The sequence below is a fragment of the Pseudonaja textilis genome, unplaced genomic scaffold (genome assembly GCF_049901715.1).
Source record: "Pseudonaja textilis isolate UNSWEBS1 unplaced genomic scaffold, rPseTex1.2 PTEXSCF22, whole genome shotgun sequence".
Lineage (NCBI taxonomy): Eukaryota > Metazoa > Chordata > Lepidosauria > Squamata > Elapidae > Pseudonaja > Pseudonaja textilis.
The window spans coordinates 430,039-447,359 of NW_028262865.1; the positions used below are offsets into that span (position 1 = coordinate 430,039).

General features: G+C 43.2%; 2 protein-coding genes across 2 annotated transcripts in view; one reads left to right on the plus strand and one right to left on the minus strand.

Annotated features, from left to right (window-relative positions):
* LOC113454163 (uncharacterized) overlaps nucleotides 1–17,321 on the minus strand; it is a 76,760-nt gene that overhangs the window by 37,017 nt on the left and 22,422 nt on the right. The window lies entirely within an intron of this gene.
* LOC113454943 (GTPase IMAP family member 9-like) overlaps nucleotides 1–17,321 on the plus strand; it is a 120,835-nt gene that overhangs the window by 13,358 nt on the left and 90,156 nt on the right. The window contains exon 3 of the mRNA XM_087918929.1: nucleotides 1–1,544. This exon is cut by the window's left edge and continues 1,671 nt beyond it. Coding sequence (XP_087775055.1) covers nucleotides 1–1,544 — 1,544 coding nt within the window. The remainder of the gene's footprint in view (nucleotides 1,545–17,321) is intronic.

The window sequence follows — 17,321 nt, forward strand, 5'->3', positions numbered from 1 at the left end:
AGCTGGGCCTTAGTCAATCCAGTGACTTGACCCCACCCATCAAGACCCTTCCCACCAGCCCCCCTGAGAAATTAAGAATGGTCACTGCGGCATCTTCTGTCATCTTTGTGGCCTGGATGAGCCCCAGCATCGTTGCCTCCGGAGTTGTGGTCAAGGAGTACAAGGTGGAGTATAGAACGGTGGAGGCTGGAGCTGGGAAGGACCAATGGACTGAAAAAAAGACGGGGAGAAAAACAGGATTTTATCCCGTTGAAGGTCTGAAGCCCCAGACGGCCTACAGAATAAGAGTGTTGGCCGTGTGTGAGAATGGTGCTCTGGGTGTCCCCAGTGAGGAACTGGAGGTCTCCACATCACTGGAGGAAGAAGATGGAGGAAAGATAGCCCACCGGTTCCTTCAGAAAGGCTACCTGGTGGAGGACAGGCAGCCATTAGTCTTCACCCTTCCTCTGGAGAAGGTCCCCTCAGATGCCTCCAATTCCTGTCTCACATACCAGCTTGGAAAGGAGAACCCAGAAGTGCCCAACAAAGTCATCCTGGTGATGGGGGCCACAGGATGTGGGAAAACCACTCTGATCAACGGGATGATCCATTATATCCTGGGGGTCCAGTGGGAAGATGATATTAGATTCAAACTCATTCATGAAACCGCTCCACTTCTGGGAAGCAGGACATCGGAAGTCACAACCTACATGGTGAACTATGAAAGAGGTTTGCAATGTCCTTATTCTCTCACCATCATTGACATGCCAGGGTTTGAAGGCACGAGAGACTCAGAGCAAGACAAACAGGTGCAGGAGCAGCTCCTGGAGTTTTTCTCCACCCTGGGGAGCCTTGACCACGTGGATGCCATCTGCGTGGTGGCCCAGGCCTTCCTTCCCCATTCAGCTGACATCCAGAAACGCATCTTGGATTCCATGCTCTCCGTGTTGGGAAAAGACCTGAAGGATAACGTCCGACTCCTGATCACCTTTGCGGATGCGGGGACCCCACCTGTCCTGGAGGCCCTCGCGGAGGTTAAATGGCCACTTGCTCAGGATGAGTCAGGGACCCCTCTTCACTTCAGATTCAACCATTCAGCTCTCTGTCTTCCACGAGAAGACGGAGGAAGGCGTCATGCTGCAGCCGAAATGTCCTGGAAAATGAGCGCCGAGAGCATGAAGGATTTCTTCGATTCATTCAAGAGGCTAGAAACCAAAAGTTTAACCTTGACCCTGGAGGTCCTCAAGGAACATCAGAAACAAGAAGTTGCTCTTAGACAACCAGCCCCTCCTAAGGTTGAGCCAGTCCAGCCAAATCATTTCCAGATTACTATTAATCCGGGGACTGATGGGACAGCTTCGGTCTCCGGGTACGAGGTGGAATATCAGATTGCAGAAGGGAACTGGAAAGGTCTCCGTATAGAAAGTCCTCAGTATCGATTCACCCTTCCAGAGGACCATCTCAATCTTCGGTACCAATTCCGATATGCTGCTGTGACTCCACAAGGGCTCAGTCCATGGAGTGAGGAGACCACCTGCATCTGTCCTAGGTTGAAGCCTGTAGAGGTAATTGGAGATGAGGAGGGGAGGAGGAGGAAGAGGAGGGGGAGAAGGAGATGGGTGAGGAAGGGGAGGGGGAGGTATGGTTTTATATACCATACTTAGATCAGACCGAAGACGGAGTAATTCAAAGTTTTCTAGGTCTAGTATTTCAAGTCTGGTGGCCTAAGGTCTTCTACGACGAGTAGAGGAGTGGAGAACTCTTCTTGTGAAATATTTCTGGACTTTCTCAACTGTGCTGATATCAGATACGTAATGTGGGTTCCAGACCGATGATCTGTATTCAAGTATTGGTCTAGCAAATGTTTTGTATGCACTAGTTAGTAGTGTGATATTACCAGAGAAAAAGTTACGTAGGATTAGGTTAACAACTCTTAATGCCTTTTGGGCTATGTGGTTACAGTGAGCTCTGGCACTTAGATCATTAGAGATGAGTCCTCCAACGTCCTTGACAGAGCTTGGATCATCAACAAGATCTTGACTATTCAGCCTGTATTTTATTTTCTATATTTTTTTTTTGGCCAATATGTAAGACAGAGCATTTATTGGTTGAGATTTGCAGTTGCCATTTGTTTGACCATTCTGATCCATCGTCGCGGCCTTTTTGAAGGGTAGCAGTATTGTCTGTGGCGTTGAATAGCTTTACATCGTCAGCGAAGAGAATGCAGTTGCTCTTTTTTATATATATATAAATTTGTTATTGATTTTTAAAAACAAACTTAAACAAAAAAGATAAAACATAAAAGCATAAAACATCTTTTTTGAAAGCAGCTTGATCCCGGGTCACATCTCTTCAGACACAAATTCAAATTCATTTTATATACCATTCCAATATCTTATCGCCATTCTACATTTTCTATATAGTTTCTCCCCTCTTTTAACTTTCTTCATTTTATTTTATTTATTTCATCTCAATTCAGATCATTATACATATATTCTTTGTCTGTCCTGTTTCCAGCGGTCTATTATCTTTTCTCATTAAAACAAAATTTCTCTTGTAATCACTGATTGGAGTATGACGCCTTTATATCTTTCCCCTAAATTTATAACACTTAATATAATACATAACTTCCATTCGAATTCTGCTTAGTACATTCTAAAGTTACACACTATATTTTAAAAAGGGAAAAAAGTTATAAATATATAATATAATTAAAACAACAATCCATGCCAATTCAAATCTTTGGTTAATATTAGTATTCATTTAAATCTTAAACATTTTACACATTACTTTTCAAATAAGTATCATACTTCTATGGGAACGCTTACAAACTTTCCATAGTTGCTTCCCCCCACTTCACTCATATTTTAAAACATTGTATCATTAAAATGTTCCCATTCCTTCCTAGTTCAATTCTCTCATTTATTTCATTTCATTTATTTTGTTCACAAAACTTTCACTGAGTTACACTGAGTATTTTATCCCACTTTTTAATCATATGTTATTTCCAATTTTCTAACATAATTTCTAATACAAATATAACAATACAATCTTATGTACTTTTGCAGAATCACTTTTTCAGTTAAATTTTTACCCGTTATCTCTAAATAAGTCCTGTTTCTTTACATCTTGCTCCACACCTTTGTAGCTTCTCTTCCCTTCCTTCCTCCTTTGCTTCTTCTCTCTGCCCTTTTTACCCTCTTGTCTTTCCACCTCCATTTCCCGCTTCTGTGTTCCCTTTGTCTGTTGCTTTCTAAGATTATATTCACTTTTCACCTTATTTTTCCCTTTTTGGGTTGTTTTTTTGGCTCTTAAAGTCTCCATTCACTTTCCCCCCCTTTCCCCCTTCTTCCCTAAGTAAAGTTACTTGTTTGTCAAAGATGGCTTCTTCTTTGTCCCAATCTTCTTGTTGCGTAGTCTTTCCTTGCCGTTTCTCATAGGTACAAATCGCCATTTCTAAGAATTGAAAAACGGAGCCAAGAGAGCCCTTCCCTTCTTGTTCCTCTTCTTTATATTTTTTAAATTCCATTTTCAGTTCATCCACCAGTGATGCCACTGTGAAAATTTTTTTCAAACAACCACCCAAGGGTTTTTAGTCATTCAAATATAATTTCCAAAAATCCCAAAGTCACCAAGCAATCCAAATACACACAAGGTGTTTCTTTTAGCACTTTCTTCTTTTTTCACTTTCTCTTCCTGGGGTTACTATTTAGTTACAAAGTTCCAGTTAAGATGTATCTTTTAGAAGCCTTGTTAGAATTTAATCAGATTCTTTTAAATTCCAGGCAGTCCCCTCCTTCCAAATCCTACTCATATTCTTTTCCTCTCCCTTCCCACTTACAGCAAGAAAATTTTTTTTTTTAATGTTCAGAAATCCTTATTGTCCCCTTGACATTTAATTTTCCAGTTAAATTACCTCTTGATGCCAAAGTGGGTTTTTCCAATTTCTCATTCATCTCTGTTCGCTGTCAACACAAGGAAGGAGAGTGAAAGAAAAAAAAAACGTTCCCTTTTCACTTTCGTTCGCTGCTTTCAAATCTTCTTTGGGAGCGATGTTATCTTTTATAAAATTTAAATCCCAGGATACCTTGGTTGTTGCTTCTTATCCCGGTCGGCCAAAACTTTCCCTTCTTAACTTCCTCCTGCACTTTCTTTTCCGGACGAGTGCTTCTTTGAGGCGGCCATTTCTGACCGCCGCTCGTTCGCCTTCGGGAAAGGGAGTTTAGCCAGCTGGAGAGGAAAGATGCGGCTTCCCTCGACCCTGATGGGATCCTCCCCCCCTCTTTGCCACCTCTACGGGGTGGCTTAGCCCCGAAGGGACGCTCCAGCGGCGAGCCCAGGCAGAAACCGCGGACGATCACGGATTCCTGCCTGCCGCCGAAGCCCTGCAAACCGGAACGGAATTGCTCTTTTTCTGAAGGCTGCTGAATTCCCTCCGGGCAGACAACTAAGCTAAGACTGGGAATCGAGAGCAGGGAAACAACAACTTCTTTTGACACACACACACACACACACTCTTTATCCTCCTCAATTCCAATTTCCCCGCCCACAATTCCAAAATCTGATCTTCCCGGAGGAAGGTTTTGGTCTCGCCGTTTTAATTCTTTTGTGTGCCATTTCTTCTTTTCCTACCCTGTTTCTCCAACAAGACAGCCTCCCCCAATCGGAAGTCCCAGCATGTTTTATAGGCGTGAAATGAAATGAAACATCCAAGCCGTCGCCGCCCGCCTGAAGATGCAAGGGGGGGAATATAAGTCACCCCCGAAAAGACGGCCTAGGCATTTTTTCGGGACTCAAAAAAAAAAAAAAAAAGACACGGCCTTCCATCCCTCCTTCTTTCCTCCCTTCCTATCTCCTTCTCTCCCTCCTTCCTCCCTTATTTCCCTCCCTCCTTCTTTCCTCCTTTCCTATCTCCTCCCTCCCTTCCTCTTCCTCCCTCCCTCCTTCCTCCTTTATTTCCGTCCCTCCTTCTTTCCTCCCCTTCCTATCTCCTCCCTCACTTCCTCTTCCTCCCCTCCCTCCTTCCTCCTTTATTTCCGTCCCTCCTTCTTTCCTCCCCTTCCTATCTCCTTCCCTCCCTTCCTCTTCCTCCCATCCCTCCTCCTCCCTTATTTCCATCTCTCCTTCTTCTCCTCCCTCCCTTCCTCTTCCTCCCCCCCTCCTTCCACCCTTATTTCCTTCCCTCCTCCTTTCCTCCCTTCCTATTTTCCTTCCCATCTTCCTCCCTCCTGTCTTCCTCCCTTCTTTCCATCACTCCTTCTTTCCTCCCTATATCCACCCTCCCTTCCTCCCTCCTCCCTCCCTTATTTCCATCCATCCTTCTTCCCCCCTTCCTATCTCTTCCCTTCCTTCCTCTTCCTCCCTCCCTTATTTCCATCCGTCCTTCTTCCCCCCCTTCCTATCTCTTCCCTCCCTTCTTCTTCCTCCCTCCCTTATTTCCTTCCCTCCTTCTTTCTTCCCTTCCTATTTTCCTTCCCCTCTTCCTCCCCTCTCTCCTTCCTCCCTTCTTTCCTCCCCCTTTTTTCTCCCTGGCTGTTTGGGAAGAGAAACTTCCGGAGTTGATTCCAGAGTTTTGCTTTTCCCGCAGAAACTTCCAGATCGGCGCTGTGAAATTTTTCCGGAAATGTCTGGAAATATCCAAGGTAATTGGGGGAGGGGCTGCAGCGGGGGTTGGGAAACAGCTGGGGTCCTGGGTGGGGTGGGGAGGATGGGCTATGGTGGCCTCAGACTGGGGAAGTCAGGCGATTCGGGCTCCCGGAAGTCCTCGGCTTTATGATGGGCTCAACGTTTCGGTCATTAAGTGAGACATTGAAGAGAGTTTTGCCCCACGTTATAATTTTTCCCCCACCGTTGTTAAGTGAAGCTCAGGGCTACCCCAGAGAGGAAGAGTCCAGCTAGACCTTGACTTACGACCACAATGGGAGTCCAAAATTTTGCGGTTGTTAAGTGTGACATTGAAGAGAGTTTTGCCCCCACAAGACCATTTTTCTCATTGTTAAGTGAAGCTCAGGGCTTTCGCTTGAGGGGAAGAGTACAGCTAGTCCTTGACTTAGGACCACAATGGACTCCAAAAAAATTTGGTCGTTAAGTGAGACATTGAAGAGAGTTTTGCCCCCACGTTACCATTTTTCTCACCACTGTTGCTAAGTGAAACTCAGGGCTTTCCCTGGAGGGGAAGTGTCCAGGTATCCTCGATTTACAACTCAAATGGAGTCCAAAATTTTTCATTCGTTAAATGAGACATTTGTTGAAGGGAGTTCTCCCCCGGTCGTTAAGCGAATCAGGCTTCCCCATTGAAATTTCTGCGGGTCACACACACGAACGAATGGACGGACAGACGGATGGTGGCTGCCACCATTGCAAATATGAAGCAGTGACCAAGCATCTGAATTTCGATTGGGTGATGACGGGGAATGCGTCAACGGTCGTGAGTGTGAAGAAACGGTCGTAAGTCCTTTTAGACAGATATAGATGGAGAGATAGATGGAGAGAAAGAGAGATGGATAGACAGATAGATGGATAGATAAATAGATGGGGATATATAGAGATGGAGAGAGAGATGATAAAGATAAATAGATGGAAAGATAGATGGAGAGTTAGAGATAGATGGACGGATGGATAGATAGATAGATAGATAGATAGGTAGATAGATGGATGGATAGATAGATAGATAGATAGATACATCAAGTGGCAGGAAAATCAGGAGATTTAGGCAGCTCAAAGGAGGATCAAGACTGATTGCAACCTGAAGCTCTCTACAAGAATCGGACCTACTAACGGTCGGGGGGGAAATGAGCGGGAGATAAGAAAGGCCGTCAAGGGGGGCTGGATTGAGGTCGCTCGTGAGCACACAGGGATTCTGAACTGATGGCGCCTTTGACCCCGGTCATCTTCAGTGCTCCTGACCGGTCCCCCTCCTTCTCTCTCCTCTTCCCGCTTTGGGTTTGTAGGGCCCCAACAGCGGATCGTCCTGGTGGGCAAAACCGGCAACGGGAAAAGCGCGGTGGGCAACACCATCCTGGGAAGCCCGGTCTTCGAATCCAAGATGTCGTCCGGCTCCGTCACCCAGACTTGCCAACGGGAGGAGGCCGTGGTGAACGGCTGGAAAGTGGTGGTGGTGGACACACCGGGCTTCTTCAACAGGGCTCGTCTCGAGTGGGAAACCTCGGCCAAAGAGAGCAAGTGCATCGAGTTTTGCAGGCCGGGCCCCCATGTCATCCTGCAGGTGATCCGCCCAGTCCGCTTCACCAAGGAGGAGAAGGACGTGGCGCGCTTGATCAAGGAGATCTTCAGCTTGAAGGCCAAGGATTACATGATCATCCTCTTCACCCGCAAGGAGGACCTGGAGGGCAAAACCCTGGAGAAGTTCATCGCTGAAGGCAACGCGGGCCTGAAGGAGCAGGTGTACCGCTGCGGCAACCGCTTCCTGGCCTTTAACAACAAGGCCGAAGGCGCGGAGCACGAAGCTCAGGTGGGCCAGCTGATGGCCATGATTGACGCGCTGGTGCAGAAGAACCGTGCTGCCCCGTGCTACACAGAGGAGATGATGAAGGCTGACAAGAAGCACTTTACCAAAAAACCGCACTCTTCCTGGCTGTCTCCTTTCTTTTGAGGATGGATTGTCTTTTGCTCGGCTCGTCCGAGAAAGCTGAAGAAAGAAAGAAAGAAAGAAAGAAAGAAAGAAAGAAAGAAAGAAAGAAAGAAAGAAAGAAAGAAAGAAAGAAAAAAAGAGGAAAGTAGAAGAAAGACAAAAGAAAGAAAAGGTAGAAGAAAGACTGTGGTGGTCTGGCACTTGAAATGAGACGCAGGGAACCGTCTGAGCAAATGCCAGCCCTGAGGAAACCCAGGTACCAGCTTTTATTAAGAAAGAAATCAAAGTACAGAATCAAAACAATGACCTCAACCGAATGAAAATATGCAGCTGTGGAAAGTCCCGTGAGAATATACAGGCACGAAGGGTCCCATGGGAATGGCTCGGCTGTGCACTGTGAACTCTTACCTACATTCCTGGTCCTCCTAAGCTTCGCAAATCAAAACAGGACCAAACACCCATAACAAAGGCAATACTGCCCCCATGAGGAGTGTTTGTAGATCCCCAGATCTATGCATTAGCTGTACGAAGGACTTACAGAAAATGATGATTACCACATTCCCTCCTTTTTTATTTATTCAAAGATAGGGGGTGTTTTAGTGGCATAATACACAGTTCCCTCGCAACTTGGTCTCGTACGCTGAAAAGCTGAGGTACACATTTGAAATAGATTAGGAATACATTGAATACAGCAACATAACATAATAAGTATAATAACAATTATTACAACTAATTGAAGCAATAAACGTAACCATGAGCTGTCAGGAAGCCAATCTTTTCCTGCTTCGTGTTCAGCTATGCGGTCTTCCATATCATGAACAGTTCTTGTAATGTTAGGCTCATAATTATGTATAAAAACACAACAATGTGAATGAATTAAAGCACAAACTCCTCCTTTCCCAGACCCAGGTACATGCATACAAAGCCAACAATTACTTACATTTAAACCCTTTGCTGCAATCCGAATGTCCTTGATGTAGGAATTTTCCTTCCATAAATTATCTCCAAGGTCTCTAGTTTCTGAGATAATAGCAGCTCTCCGCCTCCGTATTAGAGTCCGTGGAGGCATAAGACGAATGGAAAGAGAGTCTGCATAAGGTAACTTAGGTAACTCCAATTGACACCAATATTGTCCATAGTCTGAAACAGAAACATTAAACAGGATCAGAGTTGTAGCACAGGCTGAAGATATAATATCCTTATCAGGTCCCGAGTAAAGAATGTCTTGATCCTTATGCCAGGACCAATATACTGGAAAAATCAAAGGATGCCGCTGTTTGCAGATCAATTTAGTCCGATTCCCCAAAGGAACCTGCTGCATACAAGTTGGTAATCTCAGATAAGCAGTCATCTTTTCCCAGCCTTCACAGCGCCATGCCTGGACTGCCGGCATCAAGAGAATCAGGAACCACAGGTACGGAATCAGGAACCACAGAAATGCCATCCTGCTCCTCCGAAACCTCCTTCACTGGCACCTGCGAAGGCGCCTGCGAATGATCAGGCTGAACGCATCGACCAGGAACCCAACGAATTTGACCAAGATGTTCTACTGCTGCATAACCACGTCCCCACGTAATCAGCTCAGCAGGAACCCATGCCGGATCCGGAAGGAACCGCACCAACACTCGAGGCCTCACTGCATCTGTAGAAGGAGAAGAAAAATGCCTGCTGGCCGCACTCGCAGGGGGGTTACCAGACAAATTTAAAAAATTTAAAGTATACAAAGCTAGATTCAAATGATCTTGAATTGCCGGAAGCCCCAGGAGCTTCCCTCCTTTTTTATTTAATTTAGCTAACATGTTCTTGAGCGTGCCATTATAATGCTCCACAATAGCCTGTCCTGTGGAATTGTATGGAATCCCAAATTTATGTTCCACGGACCACTGTTTGCAAAACTGATCAAAGACTGTGCTCCGATAAGCTGCACCATTGTCTGTTTTTAAAGTTTGAGGCGTACCAGCAACTGAAAATGTCTTAATGCAATGATTGATGACATGTTTAACCGCTTCACCTCTTTGAGGAGTAGCCATTAGAAATCCTGAATAAGTATCCACAGTCACATGTATATACTTCCAAGGTGCAAATGGTGGATATTGAGTAACATCCATTTGCCAAATCATTGAAGGTTTCAACCCCCTGGGGTTGACTCCCATAGGGATAGCCGTGCCCTGCTTTGAACAAGTTGGACATTGTTGAATTATGGCAGCAGCTTCTGCAACAGTAAGCTTGAATTGATGTGCTAACGCTGTAGCATTTTGATGAAAATAACTATGGCTGTCCCATGGCTGGACAGTGAGAACTGAAGTTACAGCACTGTCAGCTTTGGCATTGCCTTGAGATAAAATTCCAGGCAAATTACTATGACTACGAATGTGGGCAACAAAACACACATTCACACGCTGCTCCAAACATCCTTGCAACAACAAAAGCAAACGTAGAATATTGGGTGATATTCCAGGAGACAAATAAGAACCTGCTACAAAGGGTAACAAATTATATACATACAAAGAATCCACTATTAGATTAAAATCCTGATTTTGAAAATTTTGAAAAGCCAAAACTACAGCAGCAAGTTCTGCCTGCTGGGCAGACTTCTGCTCTGATGTCACTTTTGTATGCCAAATTCCAGATTTATCTTTCCAAACACAAGCACTAAAACTTTCCCTCCATCAGTAAAGACTGTAGGAGCATCTGATATAGGCTGAGTCACAAAAGACTTGCTAAATTAATTCTAACTGATTTATACAAAGATAATCTAGGATCGGCTGGAGGATGACAAGAAAACTTCCCTGGCCAAGAATCTACCAAAACCTGCAAAAACTCACTATTGCAAATCATTTGTTCCCAGGTAGCTACAGCAAAAGGAACATAACATGTTACTGGTTCCATACCAGCAATAGCCTTGCAACGCTGACGAGCACGATTAAAAATATCAGCGAGCTGTTCTGTGATACAATTTATGGATTTCGATGGTGTATGAGACAAATGAATCCATTCCAGAATCCTTAAAGCTGTTCTTTCTTTTACCTGAACTATCAATGCAGTAGCCCTTCGTTCTGAGATTAAAATCACTGATAATGGACAATCTGGCAAACATCTATCTGTCCACCTACGGCTCAAAGCTTGCTCAATCAATGACAAAATCCCCTTCTGTTCTTTATTCAGAGTTATTATGTCAGATGCTTGCTTAGCACTAGCCAAAGCTTGAAACAAAGGACTTAATTGAAGAGTAGTTAAACCCAAATACGGTCTGATCCAATTTATATGACCCAAAAATTGTTGTAAACCTACCAAAGTTAAAGGATCAGGAAGAACAAATTCCAATTTCAGAGGTGTAATGTGACTCAAGAATAATTTATGACCTAGATAGGCAAAAGGATATTCCTTTTGCAATTTCTCAGGGCTGACTATCAGCCCTTTCTCCTTCAGCATAGCAGTTAACAAAATGACAGCAGAATCCATTGCAGCATCAGAAATATTAGCAGCTATCAAAATATCATCCATGTAATGATAAACCTTCCAATCCGGGAATTTACTCCGGAAAGGTTGCAAAGCCCAATCTACAAACATTTGACACATGGTAGGACTATTTAACATTCCCTGTGGAAGGACAGTCCATGCATATCGCCAGCGGGCTGCCCCTGATTTATACTCAAAATAGTGAAAGCAAACAAATCTACATCTTCAGGGTGCAGAGGAATGGAGAAGAAAGCATCTTGCAAATCTAACACTCTTATGTTCCATCCATCAGGTATTAAATTAGGATTAGGTGTCCCACACTGTAGTGGGCCCATTGGCTTTAAAATTGAATTTATCCCCCTCAGATCATGAAGAAATCTCATTTTTCCAGATTTCTTCTTGATAACAAAGACTGGAGAATTATAAGGACTAGTGGTAGGCACTATATGTCCCTTTTCCAATTGTTGTTGAACCAATTCATGTAAATGAACTAATTTCTCACTAGTCAAAGGCCATTGATCTATCCACACTGGCTCCTGCTGGAGTAACTGTAATTTTAATAACTCCACAGGTGGGTGTTCAGTCATCATGAATGACAACTGTTGTATCAAACTGTTGCATCAAATCTCTGCCCCACAAGTTAACGTGAAGGCGCAAAACAATCGGTTGGAAATGTGCAATAGCACTTCCCTGCTTTGTTTTGGCAGAAAGAATCCTCCTACTAACCCGTGCGTCTTGAAGTCCTCCGACTCCTCGAACAGACGGTGTAGGATCCGTCGGCCACTCCCTAGGCCACTCACTTTCGCTAATCACCGAAACATCTGCTCCAGTGTCCAGCAATCCAATAAACTGTCTGCCTTCAACCAAAAGAGTTAATTTTGGTTTCTGATCAGCCTTGACATTTTGCATGATGGAAAACACACTAGACTCACTAAACATATCTGTAGATCCAAATCCACCCTGATGAATTCTATCCAACTCCCCCAAAGACAGATATGGCAAAACTAAAAGCTGTGCAAAACAATCCCCTTTTTTCAAAGATTGAGGAACAGGTGAATGAACTTGAATTTTAATCTGACCCTCATAATCCGAATCAATAACCCCAGGAACCACAAACAATTTACGCTTATGAGCCGATGATCTAGGAAGAAGAAGACCCACAGAAGCCGGAGGCAACGGTCCATAGAAATCCGTTGACCCTAAACAAACTACATGTGGATATCCTAATTCCAAATCCTCAGCTAATGGAAGATCAATTCCTGCTGAACCTTTTGTAGCTGGCGACCATATTTGATCCCTACCTCTCTCTGGTGGCTCCAACCCTTCGGACATTACTTCACTCTTTAGAGTAGGGAGAATGCCCTGATCCCTGCTTCCTAGTTTTTTCCCTCAGAATGAAGTCTGCACTGATTTGCCCAATGATATCCTTTCTTACATTTCGGGCACACTGATTTAGGACGAACACCCTGTCCCAATAATCTCTTTTTTTGCTGACTTTGACCCCCTCCAGGAGCCCGACATTGTGCTTTAAAATGTCCAGGCTTCCCACAATTGAAACAAGTTCCTTTTTTAGCATTTCCTGCCTGCAGAGCCAGAGCTAAAGTCTCCATGTTAAAAGTCTGACTCCCCACCTTTCTACATGCATTAATTAAATCGGCGATTTCTCGCTCTCCACTCGCAATAAGTGGATTCAAAATCTTTCTGCAATCTGCATTAGCCTGTTCTACCGCTAACTTCAAAAGCAATTCATTCCGGGCGAATTGATTGTCAATTTGCCTTTCAATAGCCACTTTCAATCTGCTAATGAAATTTTCATAGGGTTCATTGTTCCCTTGTTTGATGTTAGTAAAGGTCTTCTCACCACCTTCGCCGTCAGGGAGAGCCCCCACGGCTTGAAAAATTAACTGTGGGAGAAGAACGAACCCCTCCTCAGGCATTCCATCTCTCTGTTGTTCTACTGTTGTATAATTACCAGCTCCATAAAGCTGATCTGCAGTAACATTTGCTGTTCCCCTCTGAACTGCCAGCTGTCTCCATTTCTGATCTAACACCAAATATTGGGCTGGAGTTAAAATCATATTCAATAAAGCTCTCCAGTCAGCCGGAATCATTTTATTTCCATAACCAACTGCTTCTAACAATGCCTGAGCATATGGCGATCTAACACCATATTCTTTTACTGCTTGCTTAATTTCCTTTAAAATCCTGAGAGGTAAAGGCTTCCACACGCGCTGTGGATTTAATGCAACGTCCACGCCAATTTCTACTGGATTAAGTTGAATCTCCACTCCAAATTCTACCAAATCATCTCCTGATAATTCCCCTCTATTTGTTGCTTCTTGAATAGCTGCAGTAACTGCATCTACTTGAACTCTTAAAGGCAAACTCTTATCTTCTGACAAAGTATTTTCAGCGCCTGACAGTCCTCTGGATTTATCTGGAGGTGCTGTCAGCGGCAATAAACGTACCGCATGGTAAGGCGGCAAACCTTCTTCGGGGGGTGCTAGGAGCGGTTGCTCATGAGTAGCTAACGCATCCATAACCACCCTCCAGGTTAACAAAATTGAAGAAGGGGCACGAGGTTCCTCGTGCAAAAATATCCCTATTTTTTTCCAGGACTCTACTTTAATACTACCTCCCTCTGGATATGATTGAATATGTTTCCAAACATACTGTAATAAATCCTCAATTTCTTTCTTTCCTACGGCATGTCCTCTACTATGAACTCCAAACTTAAAACTATTCCCTATGATCCCTCTCAATTCCCTGATGTGCCCTGTCTGAGCCTTCGAGAGATCTCCCCCCATACTCACGAAAAGAATCTATCTCCGTCCAGCGAAGAAGATGAGGGCCCAGTCGGCGTCATGACGATGAGTATAGGATGCAGGAAACGTATAGCCTTTCAAAGCTATCACGTCGGAACGTATAGCTCTTCCAAACTATCACGTCGGGGTCACCACTTGTGGTGGTCTGGCACTTGAAATGAGACGCAGGGAACCGTCTGAGCAAATGCCAGCCCTGAGGAAACCCAGGTACCAGCTTTTATTAAGAAAGAAATCAAAGTACAGAATCAAAACAATGACCTCAACCGAATGAAAATATGCAGCTGTGGAAAGTCCTGTGAGAATATACAGGCACGAAGGGTCCCATGGGAATGGCTCGGCTGTGCACTGTGAACTCTTACCTACATTCCTGGTCCTCCTAAGCTTCGCAAATCAAAACAGGACCAAACACCCATAACAAAGGCAATACTGCCCCCATGAGGAGTGTTTGTAGATCCCCAGATCTATGCATTAGCTGTACGAAGGACTTACAGAAAATGATGATTACCACAAAAGACAGATAGATAGATAGATAGATAGATAGATAGATAGATATAGATAGAAAAAAGAAAGAAAGAAAAAAAGAAAGAGAAAGAAAAAGGATGGTAGAAGAAAGAAAGATGGAAAGAAAGGAAGGAACGTAGAAGAAAAAAAGAAGGATAGATATATGTAAAGATAGAAAGAAAGAAAGAAGGAAAGAAAGAAAGAGAAAGGAAAGTAGAAGAAAGATGAAAAGAAGGAAAGGAAGGTAGAAGAAAGACAGATAGATAGATAGACATAGATAGAAAAAAGAAAGAAAGAAAAAAAGAAAGAGAAAGAAAAAGGATGGTAGAAGAAAGAAAGATGGAAAGAAAGGAAGGAACGTAGAAGAAAAAAGAAAGATAGATATATGTAAAGATAGAAAGAAAGAAAGAAAGAAAGGAAAGTAGAAGATGAAAAGAAGTAAAGGAAGGTAGAAGAAAGATAGATAGATAGATAGATAGATAGATAGATAGAAAGAAAGAAAGAAAGAAAGAAAGAAAGAAAGAAAGAAAGAAAGAAAGAAAGAAAGAAAGAAAGAAAGAAAGAAAAAGAAAGAAAGGATGGTAGTGTCAATTTACGGGAAAGATAGAAAGGCGTCACACTTTAAAAGTGATTACAAGGGAAATTTTTTGTTAAAGAGAAGAGATAAATAGATAATTGGAAAAGAACGGACAAAAGATACAGGTATAATTATTTTAAAATAAGATGAAATAAACAAAATATAATTAAGAGAGTGAAAAGAAGGGAGAAGTTATATAGAAACTATAGAATGGTAAATAAGAGAAGTAATGGTATATAAGGTGAGCCTGAATTTGATTTAGGTCTGTAAAAAAAGATGTAACCCGGGGCTAAGCCACTTTCCAAAAAGAAGTTTTATGTTTTGTGTTTTGGTTAGCTATGTTTGATTGAGAATTAATAAAACCTTGGAGGAATAAAACTAAAGGGAGAAACAATGAGAAATTGGGAAAAGATATGTACAAATGATAATTTGGAATTATGTTGTATAAAAGAACGTCTTATTTGTTTTGTCAAAATCTACAAGTAGCCTTCAGAAAGGAGGTTTTATGTTTCTCTGTCTTGTTTTGTATTTTGTGTCTTTATGTTTGATTGAGAATTAATAAAACCTTGATAGAAAGAAATATAATTGAATAAAAGTGAAGGGAGAAACAGTGAGAAATTCGGAAAAGATATATATGTGCTTAAATGGAAATGTAAATGTGGAACTATGCTGTATAAAATAATGTTTTATTTGCCTTGTTAAAACCTATAAGTGAGCTTTAGAAAGGAGGTTTTATGCTTTTATGTCTTATGTTTGTCTTTAAAAAATTAATAAAATTTGTTTGAAAAGAAAAAAGAAAGAAAGGATGGTAGAAGAAAGAAAGATGGAAAGAAAGGAAGAAAGGTAGAAGAAAGATAGAAAAATAGATAGATGTAAAGATAGATAGATAGATAGAAAGAAAGAAAGAAAGAAAGAAAGAAAGAAAGAAAGAAAGAAAGAGAAAGGAAAGTAGAAGAATGATGAAAAGAAAGAAAGGAAGGTAGAAGAAAGATAGATAGATGGAAAGAAAAAAGAATGCAAGAAAGAAAGATAGAAAGAAAGGAAGGTAGAAGATAGATAGATGGGAAGATAGAAAGAAAGAGAAAGAAAGAAAGAAAGAAACAGAAAGGTACAAGAAAGATGGAAAGGAAGGAAGGAAGGTAGAACAAAGATAGAAAGACAGGAGGAAAGAAAGAAAGAGAAAGGAAGGTAGAAGAAGGAAAGAAAGGAAGGTAGAAGATAGATAGATAGATAGATAGATAGATAGATAGATAGATAGATAGATAGAAAGGAAGGTAGAAGAAAGATGGAAAGGAAGGAAGGTAGAGGAAGGGCTTCTGAAGGCCAAAAACTAGGCCGGAAATACCGGAAGGGACGAAACCGGCCTAGTTTTCGGCCTGCGAAGCCTACAGAAGCCTGAGGCAGGTCTTCTGAAGGCCAAAAACTAGGCCCGGAAATTCTGGAAGGGATGAAAGGGGCCTAGTTTTCGTCCTGCGAAGCCTACAGAAGCCTGAGACAATGCTTCTGAAGGCCCAAAACTAGGCCTGGAAATACCAGAAGGGACAAAACGGGCCTAGTTTTCGGCCTGGGAAGCCTACAGCAGCCTGAGGAAGGGCTTCTGAAGGCCAAAAACTAGGCCCGGAAATACCGGAAGGGGCCAAATGGGCCTAGTTTTTGGCCTGCAGAACCTACAGAAGCCTGAGGCAGGTCTTCTGAAGGCCAAAAACTAGGCCCGGAAATACCGGAAGGGACGAAACGGGCCTAGTTTTCAGCCTGCGAAGCCTACAGAAGCCTGCAGAATCCTTCCTCGAGTCTCAGGGCGGGCAAGCACGCCCACAATTTTTTTTTTGGCACAGAAGCCCAAAAAAAGGTTAGCCACCACCAGAATATGCATAGACGTGAGTAAATCATTTCACAGAGTAGACCACCGCCGACATCTTGGGAAGAAGCCAGAAGAAAAAGTGTGAGAGATAGTACCACCGACCGGACAGATTTGCAACTGCCTGACAAACCGTACTCAACGGATCACCTAGTCCAACCCCCGCCTCCAGCAGGAGACCCATACAGAAAGCGTCGAATGAAAGTGTGCGAAAGGGACCTCGGAGGTCCTCTAGTCCAATCCCCCTCCTCCAGCAGGAGACCCGTATGGTAAACGTCGAATGAAAGTATGGGAAAGGGACCTCAGAGGTCCTCTAGACAACTGAGCATCGTGTTTGTTTTTTACGGCTGCCAACGCGCAACAACTGACTCATGTTTACGGGATCGCCCGCTAGGACTCCGAAGTCCATCTCTCGGGGGGATTATTTGCAAGCCAGGCTTTTGCCCCTTCGGTACTCGTCACTTTTGGTTTTCCCTGCCTAGGTGTAAACCCTTGCTTTGTCTCCGCCTTAATTTTCATTTTCGTTCAATA